General features: G+C 56.8%; 2 protein-coding genes across 2 annotated transcripts; one reads left to right on the top strand and one right to left on the bottom strand.

The window, feature by feature from the left end:
- Window positions 1-1,803: 1,803 nt before the first annotated feature.
- Window positions 1,804-2,598, bottom strand: LOC308616147 (cytochrome c oxidase assembly factor 5). The gene has a single exon (XM_081232268.1). It carries the CDS (start codon window positions 2,505-2,507, stop codon window positions 2,283-2,285), a length of 225 nt encoding a protein of 74 aa, XP_081088394.1. The 5' UTR covers window positions 2,508-2,598; the 3' UTR covers window positions 1,804-2,282.
- Window positions 2,599-5,199: 2,601 nt separating this feature from the next.
- Window positions 5,200-15,989, top strand: RAB11B (RAB11B, member RAS oncogene family). Its single transcript, XM_081232256.1, has 5 exons — window positions 5,200-5,360; window positions 12,610-12,805; window positions 13,666-13,859; window positions 14,211-14,291; window positions 14,949-15,989. The coding sequence occupies exons 1-5, from the start codon at window positions 5,321-5,323 to the stop codon at window positions 15,092-15,094; spliced, it is 657 nt and encodes a 218-aa protein (XP_081088382.1). The 5' UTR covers window positions 5,200-5,320; the 3' UTR covers window positions 15,095-15,989.
- Window positions 15,990-17,057: the final 1,068 nt, after the last annotated feature.

Here is a 17,057-nt window from a genome sequence, read left to right as displayed (position 1 = left end):
GATCCTAGTTACCCGACCAGCGATTGGACCCACACCCCCGGCAAAGAAAACACGAAGTTCTAACCACTAGACCGTCAGGGAATTCCCTACAACGTTGTGTTAATTTCTGCTGTACAGCACACTGATTCAGTTATACATATATATGTATAATTTATATATATATATACATATATATGTTCTTTTTCATATTCTTTTCCATTATGGTTTCTCACAGGATATTGAATATAGTTCCCTGTGCTATATAGTAGGACCTTCTTGGGTTTTTTTTTTTTTTTTTAAGGCCTTTATTGAATTTGTTACAATACTACTTCTGTTTTATGTTTGGTTTTTTTGGCCCCAAGGCATGTGGGATCTTAGCTCCCTGACCACGGATGGAACCCACACCCACTGCATTGGAAGGCGAAGTCTTAACCACTGGACCACCAGGGAAGTCCCGACCTTCTTGTTTATCCATTCTATGTGTAATAGTTTGCATCTACTAATCCCAAACTCCCAGTCCATCCCTCCCCCATGAGTCAGTTTTCAAAGGATAAAAATTCTACAAAGATGGGGGAGGGGTGTGGCACCGCAGGAGGAGAGCACCGGGAGACCAAAAGCCTGGCTGCCTTGGAAGGAAGCACAGCTCCTGTCTGGGGAACCAGTGCATCGCCCCACCTGGCTGCAGCGAGAGGCAAGAAGCTTCGGTGGTGAATGGGTGGGGAGGGGGTTTGGGCGGGAAAGTGCTGGGCTTCAAGCCTACAGCCCAGGAGTGTGCAAAGGCCACTAGGGTCCTCCCTGGACTGGCTTCCAGCCTGCCTCATCTGTTCCCCTAATCTCATCTCTGGGCCCTTGGACTCAACTCTCCAGCCACTGTGGCCTCCTGGCTGTTCAGAGCCATTGGGCTTTCTCTCACTTCTTTATTTTGTCTGTCTAAAATGCTGTTCCCACCACCTCCTCCCCCTCCCTCAGACTCAGTGCAAATGCCACCTCCTCCTGGGCTGCCTTCCCTGCCTCCCTAACTAAGTAGATCCGCCGTCACATAGCCCAGTTTATTCCTGGGCTCACTGCACTCTGAAATTTCTTGTGCGTGCTGTTGTTTACTTGCTTCTTGTCTACCTGTTCCACTAGACTGTCAGCTCCCCAAGGGCTGGGACTTGGTCTCCTTCAACTCTGCATCTCCAGCCCATAGAGCATTGCCTGGCCCAATGTAGGTGCTCAGTAAATGCTCACTTAAGGCAGGACTAAAAGATTTTTAAACAAGGGAGCGAGATAACCTGACTTATGTTTTAAAAGACTCTCGGGGTGGGGGGGATAAATTAGGAGTTTGGTATTAACATATACACACTACTATATATAAAATAGATAACCAGGGACTTCCTTGGTGGTCCAGTGGTCAAGACTCTGCACTCCCAATGCAGGGGGCCCAGGTTCGATCCCTGGTCAGGAAACTAGATCCCGCATGCCGCAACTAAAAGCCCACATGCCTCAAAGAAGATCCTGCACGCTGCAACTAAGACCCGGTGTAGTCCAATAAATAAATAAATAATTTAAAAAGTATATAAATAAATAAAATAGATAGCCAACAAGGGCCCACTGTATAGCACGGGGAACTATATTTAATATCTTGTAATAACCTATAATGGAAAAGAATCTGAAAAAGAATATATATGCCAGTGAATCACTTTGCTGTACACCTGAAACTAACACATTGTAAATCAACTATACTTCAATTTTTTAAAAATAAATTTATTTATTTATTTATTTTTGGCTGTGTTGGGTCTTCGTTGCTGCGCACGGGCTTTCTTTTTCTTTTTCTTTTTTTTCCTCCAAGGAATCAAACACAATTTATTTTAGAACTAAATAGTACAGACTGAATAAAAGAAAGTTTTATCCTAAACTTTCAAGATAGACATGTTCTCACCAGGCACCATGTTGATTTTAACAGTCCCGTTAGTGGCCTTCACAATATTCATAAAGGATGTACAAACTATGTCATTTGGTTGAGGAGTCAAGTTTGAAAATAACAATCTCTCCATTCTCTGTGCTTCAGAACAACTCTTAAAACACATCTAGTATGTTCTTAGCTCATAACTATTCAATTAAATTTTTCTTCTAAAAATAACTTAGAGCAAGAGAAGCATTTACTTTATACATACTCATCCATTTTCTTCAGTGTTCCACGGAGGAAGAAACTGCTCCAACTGAACAGATGTAACAAAAAGTATGTTTCTTATTTTGGTTTCTCTGTTTTGATGACAGAGAAAATCCTTTGTTGTTTTCATCTTGGTTTCAACATAGTAGTATCAATATCCTTTTCTTCCCCTAAATCTTGATCTGGCATCCAACACTGATCTTTTACACTCAAAAAATGAGTATTTCAAAGCTTTGCAGTTTCCTTCCTTCAGACACTGCCGAGGGGATTTTCCTTCCTGGAGCACGCAGTCCGACTGCAGCAGGCACGCACCGAGGTCCTCCTTCAAGCCCGCGCACGCGCCGCCCTCCGGCTTGTCCTCGTAATAGCGGGGCATGACTGCGCCTTCCGCCAGCTGCTACCCAGACCAGCTCCAGTCCGCGACGGCCTCGACTTGACTGGACGCCAGCGACGCCGCTGCGGGCGGAACCGGAAGCCGCAGCCACTCCGGGCTTTCTTTAGTTGCGGCGAGAGGGGGCTACTCTTCATTGTGGTCACAGGCTTCTCATTGTGTGGCTTCTCTTGTTGCACAGCACAGGATCTAGGTGCGCGGGCTTCAGTAGCTGTGGCACGCAGGCTCAGTAGTTGTGGCTAGTGGGCCCTAGAGCGCAGGCTCAGTAGTTGTGGTGCACGGGCTTAGTTGCTCCACGGCATGTGGGATCTTCCCGGACCAGGGCTCGAACCCATGTCCCCTGCATTGGCAGGTGGATTCTTAACCACTGTGCCACCAGGGAAGTCTCCCCAATTAAAAAAAAAAATTATTTATTTATTTGGTTATGTTGGGTCTTAGTTGCGGCAGGCAGGCAGGCTCCTTAGTCGTGGCATGTGGGCTCCTTAGCTGCAGCATGCAGGCTCCTCAGTGTGGCACACAAACTCTTGGTTGTGGCATGCATGTGGGATCTAGTTCCCTGACCAGGGATCAAACTTGGGTCCCCTGCATTGAGGAGCACAGACTCTTAACCACTGCGCCACCAGGGAAGTCCCTATCCTTCAATTTAAAAATACATAAATAGGAATTGCCTGGTGGTCCAGTGGTTAGGATGTGGTTCTTTCATTGCTGAGGGCCCAGGTTCAATCCCTCGCTGGGGAGCTAAAATCCCACAAGCCATGCGGCATGGTCAAAAAAAATTTAATTTAATTTTTAAAATAAATAAATAAATAAAAGACTCCATGTGGCTGCTATGGGAAGAACAGACTGTGTGGGGTGAGCTCAGAGCAGGGAGCTTTGGGAGCAGGAAACTACACAGGTCCGTGAAGTGATGACAGGGCCAGTATAGGGGTGGTGGCAGTGGTGTAGGAGGGAGGAGGGACAGAGTAAGGCAACTGAGGGAGGGATTGGGAGAGAGGGGCAGGGGAGTAAAGGACGAGGAGGAGAGGGGAGTCCACCACCTCTGGCTTTGATGATGTGGGTGAAGGGATGGAGTCACAGGAGGAGGAGAGGATATGGGAAAAAGAGGCCAAATTTGTGTTTGGGATGCCTGATGACCCAAGGATGAGGTCCAGGAGGCAATAATTATTATTATTATAATTAGCACATGAGCTATACTTACATTATCACTAATCAAACATTTCTGGGACTTCCCTGGTGGTCCAGTGGTCAAGACTCCACACTCCCAATGCAGGGGGCCTGGGTCTGATCCCTGTTCAGGAAACTAGATCCCGCATGCCGCAACGAAGATCCCACGTGCCACAACTAAGACCCGCACGGCCAAATAAATAAATAAATATTTAAAAACAAAACACAACGTTTATTGCCCAATGGGGACACAGCAGCGGCTGCCACAGACACAGCCCCTGCCCTCACAGGGCTGATGTTCTGTTGGTGGGGGACAGAAACTAAATAGGATTGTGAAAATTTAAAAGAGGAAACCTCAACTAAAATTGGAGTCAGGAAGTCTTGCAGAGGGAGCTCTTATGCCCTGCTACTCCTCAGTTACCCCAAACAGGAAGACATCAATTACAGACCCCAACCAAAAGAGATGTATGTACCTTGCACTCCCAAACAGTAACTGCAATTACTTTACTAAAGCTGAAGAGATTTTCTTCCCTCCCAGCAACAAGCCCAGCCAATGGAAACACCACAACTTAGCCAATGAGAAGCTGTCCTCACCTGAACGCTTACTTTCCTCCGAATTAACTTTCATTTTACTATTGTCCATGACTTCTTGTCTCACCCTCTTTTCTATAAAAGTCTTCCATTTTGTACAACCTCTGGGAGTATCTCTGCTTGACAGATGAGATGCTGCTTGATTCATGAATCTTTTAATAAAGGCAATTAAACCTTCACACTTACTCAGTAGAAGTTTGTTTTTTAACAGGATGGAGAAAGAAATGCATACTTTAATGTAAAGTAGGGATAAATCCTTAGGGTGGGAGATGGAAAAAAACAGGATAAGGGGACAGAGAATGGGAGACAGTCTGACACCCAGTAAGGATTTATAAATATTTGTTAAACAAAGACTTAATGACAGGCAGTGGGTGGTTGATTTAGTATGTGTTTAGGTCAATGATCTAGTCATACTCCAAAGATTCCATAAGGTGAGTTTCTCCCGTTTTATAGAGGGAGAAAACTGCAACCCAGAGAGGAGAGGAGACCTCTAAGCTAAAGAAGTCCCCACTCAGATGTCCCCTCAGAAACTGTCATTTCTGGGGGCAGCGGGGGTGGGGTGGGGATGGGCGGCCCGCAGAGCAGCGAGCATTGACCTATGACGTCATCGGGACGGTAAATAGCGTAACACTACCTGGATGTAGCCCCATTTCCCCTCCCGGACAGGTCCTCTGCTGGTCCGGTACTGTCTGAATCAAACCTCTCACTGGCTACTCGCTCCGTCAATCCGTTTCATTCTTCCAGTTTTCCGCCCCGCTTTCCAGAGCTCGCCTGTGATAGGCTGGCGAGGCCGTCACTTCAGAAAGGTCCGCATTCCTTCCGCCTTTCTCCAGGAGACCGAGGGAGAAGAAGGTGGATCTCCGGCGGCGCCCACCCCGGGGGCTCTGCTTCCGCCTCTTATTGGCTTCTCTGGGTGCCGGTCGCTACGCCACCCATCGCTAATTGGCCATCTGGCCGCCGCTCTGCGCGGCGCCGGCTCCGCCCCCGTCGGGTGTTTGTGGTGGGGCTGCGAAGTCGCCAATCCCGCCGGAAGCGCCAGGACAATGGGGACTCGGGACGACGAGTACGACTACCTATTCAAAGGTGCGGTTGGTGGGGCACAGAAGGGCGAGCGGGCGGCGGCGAGGCGCCGGGCAAGCACCCAGGCTGCGCTCCAGGCCTCTGGGCCCAGGCCGGAGCCCGAGGCTTGGGACCTGGCAGGCCAGGCAGCCGGGATGGCCAGTGCAGGCCGGGCTTGGTCAAGCTCGGGCCGGGATGCGCAGCCATGCGGGGCAGGCTGTCCAGAGAGGCTTGGGGGCCCGGGATGCTCCGAGGCGGGGCCAGGGCCCTGGGGGGTGGGGCCCGGGGCAGTGGGAGAGGCCGTTAGGGGCGGGGCATTCAGGGGGCGGGGCCGCCCCAGCATTTGGCGGGCCAGGCTGGGTGGAAAGCTCCCTTCGTGATGGGGGCGCGTCCGTTAGAGGCGGGGCTAGGATGTGGTGGGTGTGTCCAATAAGTGGGCTAGGGTGGGCGGGTGGGGGTGGTGCTCTCATGGAGTAGGAGGGGCCAGTCTTGATTGGTGGTAGTGCATCTGGGGGCGGAGCCCGGGAAGGGAGGGACGGACAACGGGGGTTGAGGTGCGTGTGTGGCGGGGGTGGGGGGGTGGACCCTGGATTGGGGAGCAGAGTCGGAGTTGCGTGGAGTGGCACTTGGCGTGGTGGCGGGGGACTGTGTGTGCTGAACCCAGGCCTGGTGGTTAACAGCAATAATTATGTCTTAACTCTTAGATCTCTTGAGAGCGCTGTCCAAGCACCCGCGCTTTTCTAAGCACTTTACACACATGAATTCATTGAAATCCTCACCACAACCCTGTGAGATCCATATTATCCAGCATCTCTCTTTATGGACCTGGAAACTGGAGGGACAGTTTAAGTATTAAAGCAGGATTTGAACCCAGACCACTAAGGAGTGTATCTGGGGGAGCTTGTGGCCAAGATCTGGGACTGGGGTTGTCAGACGGTCTCCTCCAACCTGCTGGAGGATCTTCCCTGCCAAGGCAACAGAGGGCTCTAGGAGCCTCAAGTAAGGCCTAGGAAGGTCAGGCAGCTTAGGGGTCACTGACTTTCCAGTGCCTTTTGTGCCAACCTAGGCTTTGGCCAGGTCCTGTGCTGCTGTGCTGGGCTCCCTGGCTGGCATTGGTCACCCTTGAGAGCTAACCCCTGGACGCACACAGGACACCTTTGCCATGTTGCCTGCTGCGTGAGGGTGTGCTTCCCATGCCAGCCACTGACATCTTTCCCTCGTTGGGGGAGCTTGGCCATCCCTGGGAGTGTGGCCTGTGTGTCTATGGTATTATCCCTGGTTGGGTCTGGGGTTCTGGGGACCTTGGGAATGTAGAAAATGGGATGGAGCGCTTCCTACCTGGGATATCCACGTGGTAAAAGGTTTCTGGGCAGGGCGAGTCCCCATGCAAAGGTCCGGAGTTGTCACACAGCACCATGGGCTCGAGGAGCTGCCTGCAGGCTGATACGTTGCTGGCAAGTGAGGCTGTGTGGTCGGCAGGATTGGGCCCAGGCCCTTGTGCCCACTGAACCTTGGGGTCTCACTTTAGAGGCAGAGGAAGCTCTGTCAGGGCCTTGGGGACGGGTGACAGGTGGACTGGACGCCAGTCCTGCTGCAGCTGGTGCCTGTCTCTACTCAGCCCACCCTGAGGCAGCTGCTCCCCAGGTCCTGGCTGGCACCCACCTGGATGTGTTACTACAAGGTCAGGGGGCGTTCCTCCCAGTGCTTCCGTGGTCATCCCCCACTTGTTATTTTCAGCCGTTTGCTGTTGTAAATAACCCAGCTCCAAGTGTTTGCACGAGTCATCTTTTGCCCTTTGGGTTATTTCCTTGAAGTATGTTCCCAGAAGTCCAGTTATTGGGTCAGGGGCAATGGAGCAGGCTGTGCGCTTCTCAGGATTCATCTCCGGAGTCCTCTTCCTGGAAACACTACTGCCACAGCTGGTGGTGGGGGGGGGCGGGGGCGGTGCCTGCCTGCCCCGCTGCCCTCTCCCACTGGGCTCCTTTTCTGAGTAGAGCAGGTGCCCTGCTGACTGTCTCAAGCCAGGTCAGAAGCGAAAGTGTAACTCACAAGGTCAGCGTTTACCAAACTGGTCCTCTGAGACCTCACCTTCACACTTAACGCCTTGTTGGAGGACCCTCTATTATCTTTTAATATTTGTTTGTTTTTATAAATTTATTTTAAATTTTTGTCTGTGTTGCGTCTTTGTTGCTGTGCACATGCGGGCTTTCTCTAGTTGCGGCTAGCGGGGGCTACTCTTTGATACAGTTCCCGTGCTTCTCATTGCAGTGGCTTCTCTTGTTGTGGAGCACAGGCTCTAGGCACGTGGGCTTCAGTAGTTGTGGCACACGGGCTCAGTAGTTGTGGCGCACAGGCTTAGTTGCTCTGCGGCATGTGGGATCTTCCCAGACCAGGGCTCGAACCTGTGTCCCCTGCATTGGCAGGTGGATTCTTAACCACTGCGCCACCAGGGAAGTCCCCTAATATTTGGGGTTTTTTTTTTGTGTGTGGTACACGGGCCCCTCACTGCTGTGGCCTCTCCCGTTGCAGAGCACAGGCTCCGGACGCGCAGGCTCAGCGGCCATGGCTCACGGTCCCAGCCGCTCCGCGGCATGTGGGATCTTCCCGGACCAGGGCACGAACCCGTGTCCCCTGCATCGGCAGGCGGACTGTCAACCACTGCGCCACCAGGGAAGCCCCTAATATTTGTTTTTAAATCCACTCAGTTTTTGTCTCACTTAAATAGGAAAAGGAAATTCTTTCTGACTCATAGAAGGAAGGAAGGAAGCCAGCAGGCAGGCAAGCCGCCACCATGGCATCACTGGCCATAAATATGGCAGGTAGACTGAAACATGAATACCCTGCACCCCTCCTGAGACCCCGTGGCCTGCAGAGGGTCAGGCCTAGGCAGTAGAGAGGTGTCCAGGACACAGCTGTGCCAGAAGGGTTGACAAGGACCGGTACTCTCACCGTACGTCTCCCCAGCCCTGCCGCCTGGTGCAGGGAGTCCTTCAGGAGTGGAGGGGGGCTGTGATCCTCTCATCCCCCATCCCGCGCCCAGCCTCCCCCAGGCTTCAGTCACCTTCCCCTGGCCCTGCCCTGGGCACAGAGGGGCCACACCTCTCACGTGGGACACTGGCTGCCCCCCCTCTCCAGCCTTCCCACCACTGACTTGCTTTTTTTGGCAGCCATGTCACAGGTTGGCTCCCCTGACCTCCCGGCAGAGGCCAGCAGATCCCCCTGGGTGTTCCAGCCCCCCCCCAGCCCCCTGTGCAGCTTGTTTTCCTCCCTGCTTATCCCCCCACCCAGGAGTGAGGTTGTTTATTTGTACCTAATTATAGATCGTCACATTTATCCTGCTAACATTTTATCCTTTTCAGCGAAGGGCCATTTTCCCAGCCTGCCGATCAATCCCTGGGGGCGCCCCAAACTCTCCTCTGATGGACTGGGCGGCAGGGGCCACAATGCGAGCAGCTAGGTCCCCAAGGGCCAGCAAGGCCTTCCCAGAGCTCCCCCCACTCACTCCCAGGGAACAGGCCGGCCCCAGTGCTCACCAAGTACTCCCGAGGCAGCCTCCTGGCTCTCCAGCCTGAGCAGGCCTCACGCCTGGCCGGCTGGTCTGGGACCCGAGCACACCAGCCGCCCCTATTATGAATGGTGGCCCTGCCTGTGCCCCGGTTTGGGGCACCTGTCCTCTGCTCTCTGATTCCGCTGGGGAATAGCTCTGGCTCTTCCTCCCCCTGCCAGTCCCTGGGGCCTGGGATCTGCAGGGCCTGCTTCCTCGGGGAGGGGTGGAGCCCTGCTCTGCCTGGAGTTGGGGAGCCAAGCGCCCCCAATGGCCACTCGGTGACCTGAGTGTCAGAATGGGGGCCCCAGTTGTGCCACACTGTTGTGGGGCGGGCCAGAGGACCAAGGGCTTCCAAGAGGTGCCAGCTCTTTGTTTTTGCCAACTGGGCTTGCCTGATCTGCCAGCCAACTGGTGTGCCCAGGGGGACCGTGTCCCGGCCAGTGATGCCACCAACTCCTGTGGAAATGCTGGGGGCTGTGTCCTCAAGGGCCCTTTCTTTCCCGGAGACAACAGATGACTTGTATCTTGGACAATGCCATTCTCATTCCATCCTGCACACGGGACCAGCCCAGCCGCTGCCCTGCCGGCCACTTCTGCATTGGGCACTGCGTGCCAGGGACCGCGGGGGCAGCCCCACCTCCCCGCCGTTTGTCCGGGCAGCAGCTGGTGGCTGTTGTTCTGCTCTGGCCCCCACTGTTCTCACTGGGTGGCCTTGGGCCAGGGAACTTGGTCACTCTGTATTGAGTGTCTCCAACTGTACACGATGATGTGAACATCTGTCCCTGGGGTGGCCCTGAGAACTCCGTAACAAAGCCTTTAGGGCTGGGCCTGGCCTGAGGGGCTGAGGAAATGGTTGGCTGGGCCGGGGCAGAACCCTGATGCGGCAGAGGGGACCCCGAGGCTGGACAGCTGGACAGGGCTGGGAAGGGAGTGAGAAGGTGGGGAGGATACAGGCAAGGGCCCAAAAGGACCCTCCTCCTCATTTCCTGTTCTGTTCCTGAGGATGTGAGAACTATATGCAGACCTCCCTGGCTTTGGCCAGCTTCCTGCAGCTGCCATGGGCACGAGGTGACGGGGTGAGAGTGTGGACAGTGGGCCCTATGGTCAGTAAAGTCATGGCCCTACTGGCATGACTGGGCGCCCTTGGCCCTCAGCCCCAGGCCCATGTCCATTCACCTCTTTCCACCTTTCTCTGAAGTCAGCTTGGCATTCTTATGCTGGGTGCCCCCAGTGTCAGGGGAGGACACTGGCACTGTCATCACAGGTGTTGTGGGCTAGGCCACGTGGTGGTTTGGGAGAAGAGGAGAAGCCTGAACCCAGGGATTTTGAAGGACAAATAGGAGTTTGCTAGCTACTCTAGGGGTTCAGGATACCCCAGATGGTGGGAGAAGAGAAAGCGGAACCCAGACCCCTGAGCTCAGCCCTGGATCCAGAAAACCTGGGTTCACATCCTGCTGGACCACTCTCCAGCTGGGTGGCCCTGGGCAAGTTGCTGCTTACTGAGCTTGGTTGGGGGGTGGGAGCGAGCCTTCAGCTATGCACGGGCTCAGACCCCACCTCTACCTTTGGTGACCACGTGCCTTAAGCTGGTCACTCCCCTGTCTGCACCTCAGTTTCTCATCTGTAAAATGGGTCATGTGATGCATACGTGAGGTGATGGCACATCCAGAGCTTTCTCAGCACGGAACGTTCTTCCTGTTCTTGTTGTCCTTGGCTCTTAAAGCAGCCTGTCCAGAGAGGGTGCTGGGTCCTGGGGGCTGCCTGGCCTGCCCCCTCCTTACCTGTGGCCCAAGGATGGTGACCTGGGCATCTTCCAGTGTGGGGGGAGGTGGGCCTGGGGAGCTCCGCCAGCCACTTTGGCGTTTGTTCATTCGACAGGCATTGCTCAGGTGAGTCCCGTGCGCCGGGCAGTGCACCAGGTCCTGGGGATACAGCAGGGAATCGGACTGAGATGGCTGCCCTCGAGGCACAATGACAAAAAAAAAATCTATAAGGGAAACCTGGTGAGTGTGAGAGGGTAGGGAGAGCTATGGGGGAAAGGTAGGGGAGGGGAATGGGGAGTGTTGGGGGGAGTGGGTTTTAGGGTTTTTAAAAAATTATTTATTTATTTATTTATTTGGCTGTGCCAGGGTTTTAGTTGCGGCGTGCGGGATCTTTAGTTGCGTCATGCCAGCTTGTAGTTGCAGCACGCGGGATCGAAACTGGGCCCCCTGCGGTGGAAGCGCGGAGTCTTAACCACTGGACCGCCAGCGAAGTCCTGGGAGGGGGGTTCTAAGAGGGTGGCTGCAGGGAGCCTCCTCGATCAAGTGCCATCCGAGGGGCCACACAGAGGAGATGAGGGCAGGAGCCTGGTGGGTACCTAGGGAAGAACACTCCAGGCAAAGGGTAACGTTGCAGGGAGGCCCGTGTGTCTGGAGCAGAGTGAGCAAGGGAGAGAGAGGGAGGAGGTGAGGGCAGGGAGGGGACGGGGCAGGTCATGCACGGCCCTGTGGGCTGCCAGGAGGACTATGGAGGTGGGAGCCCTGGAAGGCTGTAGGCAGAGGAGGGATGGGACCCACGCAGGGTGCTCACAGGCACCCTCTGGCGGCCAAGAGGAAAACAGCCTGTTGGCTGAAGCTTAGAGTAAATGTAAGGGCGGGCCCCAGGGAGGAGGCTGTCGCAGCAACAGGGAGTGACGGGAGTGACGATGGCCTGGGGTCGGGGAGCAGTGAAAGTGGTAAGAAGCAGCAGGAATCTGAACACATACACATAGAAGTTCTCATCAAGGAAAAACTTTTCATCGGGGACTTGGGTGACCAAGTCTGCAGCCCCCATGGCTCCCCACGAGCCAGAGCTACCCTGGGGTGCCAGAGCCTAAGGCCCACACTTGGGGGTCCCTGTGGTTTCCAGCTGGGGCATCCGGAAAGAAAGGCTGTTTCTTCTGCGCCGCACACACACCTATGCACACACTGACACAAGTCCCCACTGTGTCCTGGGTCAGAGCGCAGCCCTCCAGGCCCAGGACCCTCCAGCCTAGAGCTTGGAGCTTGGAGCTTGGAGCCCTAGAGGCAGGGCTTCTACAGGTGGCGGCAGGAAGCTCAGTAAAGGGAGGGATGGAGGGTAAGACCCGCCTATGCCTGCCCTGCTCTGCCCTGCTCTGCCCTGCGCTGCTCAGGAGGGCCCTTGTTCCCATCTCCCTGCAGGACGATCTGACCCGCCCCCCGCCCCGCCCCATCTTAGCATAGGAGATGCTGGCTGAGTTCTGATCCCAGGCATTCCCGTGTCCCCCTCCCCGAGGTGGCTCTTGTTACTGTCTCCCTTTTCACACCTGTGGAAAAGGCAGCCCAGAGACGTTAAGTGACTTGCCCAAGGTCACCCAGCTCTGTGGCTTTCTCAGGCATGCCTGGCTGCCCAGGTCACCAGGCTGCCGTGGAGGTTTGGGAGTTGATGCGTCCCCAAGCTGCCTTCTGCCGGGATGCCTGGATCCCTGTGTCCCATCAGAGCAGGGGCAGCCCTTCTCTGAAGGACCCTGTTTGCTTCTGTACCAGGAAACGTGGTGCCTTGGGCCAGGGGCCCCAGGACAGCTGCAACTCTGCCCCATCACTGGCTGTCGTGTTTCTGCAGCACCCGGGGCGCCACTGTGAAGGTTCTGTGGGTGGACGTGGGCAGCATGTGGGGTCTTGGCTCGGGGGCACTGCCCCCCTCTGACCCAGGGAGGTTCACTCATATCCCTCCCCGCCCCCAAAGTGGTGCTCATCGGGGACTCGGGCGTGGGGAAGAGCAACCTGCTATCGCGCTTCACCCGCAACGAGTTCAACCTGGAGAGCAAGAGCACCATCGGCGTGGAGTTCGCCACCCGCAGCATCCAGGTGGACGGCAAGACCATCAAGGCGCAGATCTGGGACACCGCCGGCCAGGAGCGCTACCGCGCCATCACCTCGGCGTGAGTGGTGGGGCCGGGGAGGCCGTGGGCCCCAAGAGATGGGTAGGAGTTGGGCTGGGGGGGGCGGGGCAAGGGGAGAGCACAGACCCGAGAGCAGGGGGCACAGGGTGGAGGGACAAGACCCCCAGGAGCTGTGGGACCCTCTGAAAGGCCAGTGCCCAGGCTTGGTCACGCTGTGACCCCAGGTGGGCATGTCCCACAGCCCCTCTGACCCCTGGCGTCCCATTGAGGCACTGCAGTGTCGCCGGGCGCTGGCTACACGGTGAGGGCTGTTATCAGGCTCTACCCGCTCCCCAGCCTGCCTGCTCGGCCCGCCTTGCCCAGCCGTGTTCCCAGCCTTCCTTTTCCAGGTGCAGCCCTGGCACCCCTGGCCCTCCTGTGGCCACCCCACCATCAGGACCCCCTCGACTGCCTCTTCCCTGACCCTCCCAACTCCTGGCCATTCCCTGTCGGTCACTTGCTGTCTTCTGGAATCCCTCCACCGAGGCCTGGTCACCTTCTCGGCTCCTTGATCCCTTGGAGTGGATGTGTGTCCATCCATCTCCTTGGTGCTCTGGGCGGGCAGGGCCACGGCAGGCATTAGAGCTTCTGCCCTTTCCCTGCACAGTCACTGTTTTCCTCCTCCCCTTTTGGTGGCTGACCCCGTGGGTGTCTTCTGACCCCAGATCCCAAACTCCCTCCTTAGGCCTCCCCATTCCTGAGCTGAATCTGGGGAGTGGAGCCAGGGCCTCAGGACACGCGCCCCTCCCTCGAGGCCCTGATGGCCACCCCTCGGGCCAAGGAGCCACTGCCCACAGAGCCTGGGGGGCCCCCAGGGACGCTGGCTCGGCTCATGCCTGGGCCCTGCCCCGTCCCTGCAGGTACTACCGAGGTGCCGTGGGCGCGCTGCTGGTGTATGACATTGCCAAGCACCTGACTTACGAGAACGTGGAGCGCTGGCTGAAGGAGCTGCGGGACCACGCCGACAGCAACATCGTCATCATGCTGGTGGGCAACAAGAGTGACCTGCGCCACCTGCGGGCCGTGCCCACGGATGAGGCCCGCGCCTTCGCAGGTGAGCGCACGCTGGGCCAGAGGGCGTGGCCAGAGGGCTGCTAGGTGTCAGTCTGGGCCATCTGCTCTGGCCAGGGCCTCTAGGTGCCACACTCCTGAGAGCGAGACTCTGACTGAAGCATCCGAGAAGCATCTGGAATGCAGGCAGCTCCCCTGCACCAGGTGCATCTTCCCTGGCCGTGCCCATGGCTGCAGGGGTGGGCATCTCCGTCCTACCCCTTCGGCCCCAGCCCTTCATTTCCTGGGCCAGGTGAGCGGACAGGCAGCCACGGTCCCCAAGAGGAGGGTATAGGGGACCACCCTCCCCCACCTCCACCAGCTGACTCACCTGTGCAAATATTCTCTCTTTCAGAAAAGAACAATTTGTCCTTCATTGAGACCTCAGCCTTGGATTCCACCAACGTAGAGGAAGCTTTCAAGAACATTCTCACAGGTGGTCACAGGGCCCAGCTGGGATCACAGAGGGTGGGCGTGGGAAGGGCACCAGCCACATGGGTCACGTGCTCCAGAACGCAGCCCCTGAACCTTCCTTCCTTAAAACTGCTGTTTAGTCTGGACATGAGGACAAACAGGGCACCCTCCACAGCGTGAGGCCAGATCCCACCCTTGCTGGCACTCAGGGCACAGAGACCCTCTAAGCCCAGCTACCGTAGATGGGCCCTGCCATGGCTTCACTAGAGAACAGCCCACAGGGTCAGCTGGGGAGGCAGGTGGTCTCAGGGTCCCAGAGCCCCTGGGCTTCTGGGAGTTTCTCCTGAGGGAGGAGGGCCTCTGATCTTAAAGAATGAGAGGCCTGGGCTGGGAGTTACATCTGCAAACAGATATGGGTCCTTCCCTCGCTGGGAACACAGCCAGCATTGGGGATGGGCAGGGAGCCTCCAGGAGCCCAGCCCATGGCATGGCTCCCCCTGACGTGATGGGGGTGCACAGGGCACAGTGGGAGCCTTTGGAAGGGGATCCAGCTCAGCATCCAGGGCGCTACCGTGAGGAGGTGACATCCAGATGAGTCCTGTGGGAGGGGGAGGTAACCGAGATTGGGGGCATGCAGCGCATTCACCCTGTGTCGTTCTCCCCGCCCCTGCCCCCGCAGAGATCTACCGCATTGTGTCACAGAAGCAGATCGCGGACCGCGCAGCGCACGACGAGTCCCCCGGAAACAACGTGGTGGACATCAGCGTGCCACCCACCACCGACGGACAGAAACCCAACAAGCTGCAGTGCTGCCAGAACCTGTGACCGCCCCGCGCCTGGTCTCAGCGTGCGTGCACGTCCTTGTCCTCCGCCCACCCCTCCCTGCCCTGTCCTCCCTGCCCACCCCCTCCGCCCCTCTGTGACTGGCTCCTGCCCTCCCATCGAGCTCCGCACAAAGAACAGGAGTTGAGCAGCATCTCCTGTCCCGCCCAAGGAAAGCTAGAAGCCCCGGCTGCTGCACCTGCTCTCCTTGGGTCCCAGTGGGCATCTCAGTGGGACGGGGAGGGTGGCAGGATGGACCGGGCCGGCCAGAGGCCAAGAGGATGGGCACACCGAGCAGGCTTCTCCAGTTTTCCACGGTAGCCTCCGGGGAGCAATCGCCGCCCTCCCTCTCTGGCCAGCTGGCCCAGCTGGCCCCCGGTTCCCAACCAGAACCCCATTCCAGGCTGAAGCCCGAAGAGCAAGGCGCCAGGGGCCAGGCAGACGGACACTCTTGGCTCTCGGCATCCCGCTCCCCCGCGCACAGCCAGCAGCGCACATGCCTTCGACCTCTCCCGTGCGTGCGCAACTCCAGCTCCTGCCTGTAGATTGATGCTGGGAGAAGACCCTCTCCCCACCTCACCCTCCTTTTTGCACGCGGCGCGCTCTCCACCCACCACCCCCTCCCTGTGCCCTTCTCTCTGTCTTGTCTCCCTGTCTGGTCAGGAACCTGTTTGCAAGTGAAGCAATATCTCCGTGTTTTGTATATACAACCGCTCTTGTAGCCTTTGGTTTTTTTGTTATTGTAGAGAAACACAAATTCTTTATACACTTTGTAAGATTTATGCCAAACCCTAGCTCTCGATCTCTTATTCTTCCTGTGGCCCCTGCACTGTTGCCCTGATGCCTCGTTTCTCTCGCCCGGTTACTAAAATGTATAATCCGACTTCCTGTACAGAAACCTGCCGCTGCGCCTTTGTCTTCTTTCTCTCCACCAGGCGGCGCTCCCGAGCCAGGGTCCCTCGCTGCAAGCTCCAGCCGCCCTGGCTCAGCCCCCTGCCCAGGACAACGCGGAGCACCCTGAGCTGACCACGGGGGTCTTGGGGTGGGTGAGGGTGTGGTTGGGTGGACCTTCTTCTTGCTGCCCGTGTGGCAGGGAGGAAGGGAAGGCGAGGGCTTGGGCAGGTAAACTCCCGGGCCCTAGGACAGCCAGCCCTAAGACCAGAGGGTGCCCCTTGGGAAGGGGTGGGCTGTGCCCGCTGCTCCCTGTTCTCAGCCCCCCCGGTTGGGGTTCACTGCTTTCATCCACTGCCCACCCACCTAGCCACCACCTCACCTGTCACCTTGCCCAGGGAGGTTGGCGATGCCAGTCCCACCCCAGCTCCTTCCATCCCAGACTGACCTTTGAGGAGGGCCCACGGTGGGGGGGGCACTGGTGATAGAGGAGAAGCGCACAGGCGGCGTGGGGGGGTAACTGTTGCTGTGCCTCTCCTCAGGACCCAGCTTCTCCCGCTGGTCTGGGTGGCAGGGCTGGCTTGAGGGCCACTTGCCACTGCAGAGGAGGCTTATAGCCATCCCCCCAGGCCCATATGGGCCCTCCACCCTACCCTGCACTGATCACATGACCCAATGTGTGTTTCCTCTCACCTGAGTGCCTGGCAGCTGTTCTAGAAGCTCCAGCCTCTGGCTAAAGCCACTTGTGCCCTTGACCCCTAGGAGAGTCACCAGAGAGGGGGATGCATGCCCTCCAGGCTCTGGCTACCCTGCCTGGAGGGATGGGCGAGCCCAAACACATCTCTCCCAAAGAGCTCAGAGCCACAGGGGCTGTTCCGACAGGGGCGGTGGAGTAAGTCAGGGTGCGTGATCCAGGCCAAAGGGGTATCCAGGGCCAAGGCCGTTGGTGGGAGAGCTGGGGGTCTGGTGGGGGCCGTTCATAACAGCCCTTGGGGGCGCTGAGTCCCCTGGGTTTGGACGGGGCAGGGCGTGGAGAGGGCGGATGGTGGAAGGAGAGGTCGGGAGGGCCAGGAAA

The sequence above is a fragment of the Mesoplodon bidens genome, assembly GCF_964165515.1.
Source record: "Mesoplodon bidens genome assembly, chromosome: 4".
Lineage (NCBI taxonomy): Eukaryota > Metazoa > Chordata > Mammalia > Artiodactyla > Ziphiidae > Mesoplodon > Mesoplodon bidens.
The sequence above is the reverse complement of the archived record's forward strand: the minus strand, read 5'-3'. Positions and strand labels throughout refer to the sequence as shown.

Excerpts from the sequence above, each read along its gene's own strand:
- LOC308616147 (XM_081232268.1), bottom strand. The coding sequence starts at position 2,507 with ATGCCCCGCTATTACGAGGACAAGCCGGAGGGCGGCGCGTGCGCGGGC.
- RAB11B (XM_081232256.1), top strand. The coding sequence starts at position 5,321 with ATGGGGACTCGGGACGACGAGTACGACTACCTATTCAAAG. Across the intron at positions 13,860-14,210 it reads TGAGGCCCGCGCCTTCGCAG|AAAAGAACAATTTGTCCTTC; the intron begins GTGAGCGCACGC and ends TCTCTCTTTCAG. Across the intron at positions 14,292-14,948 it reads TTTCAAGAACATTCTCACAG|AGATCTACCGCATTGTGTCA; the intron begins GTGGTCACAGGG and ends CTGCCCCCGCAG.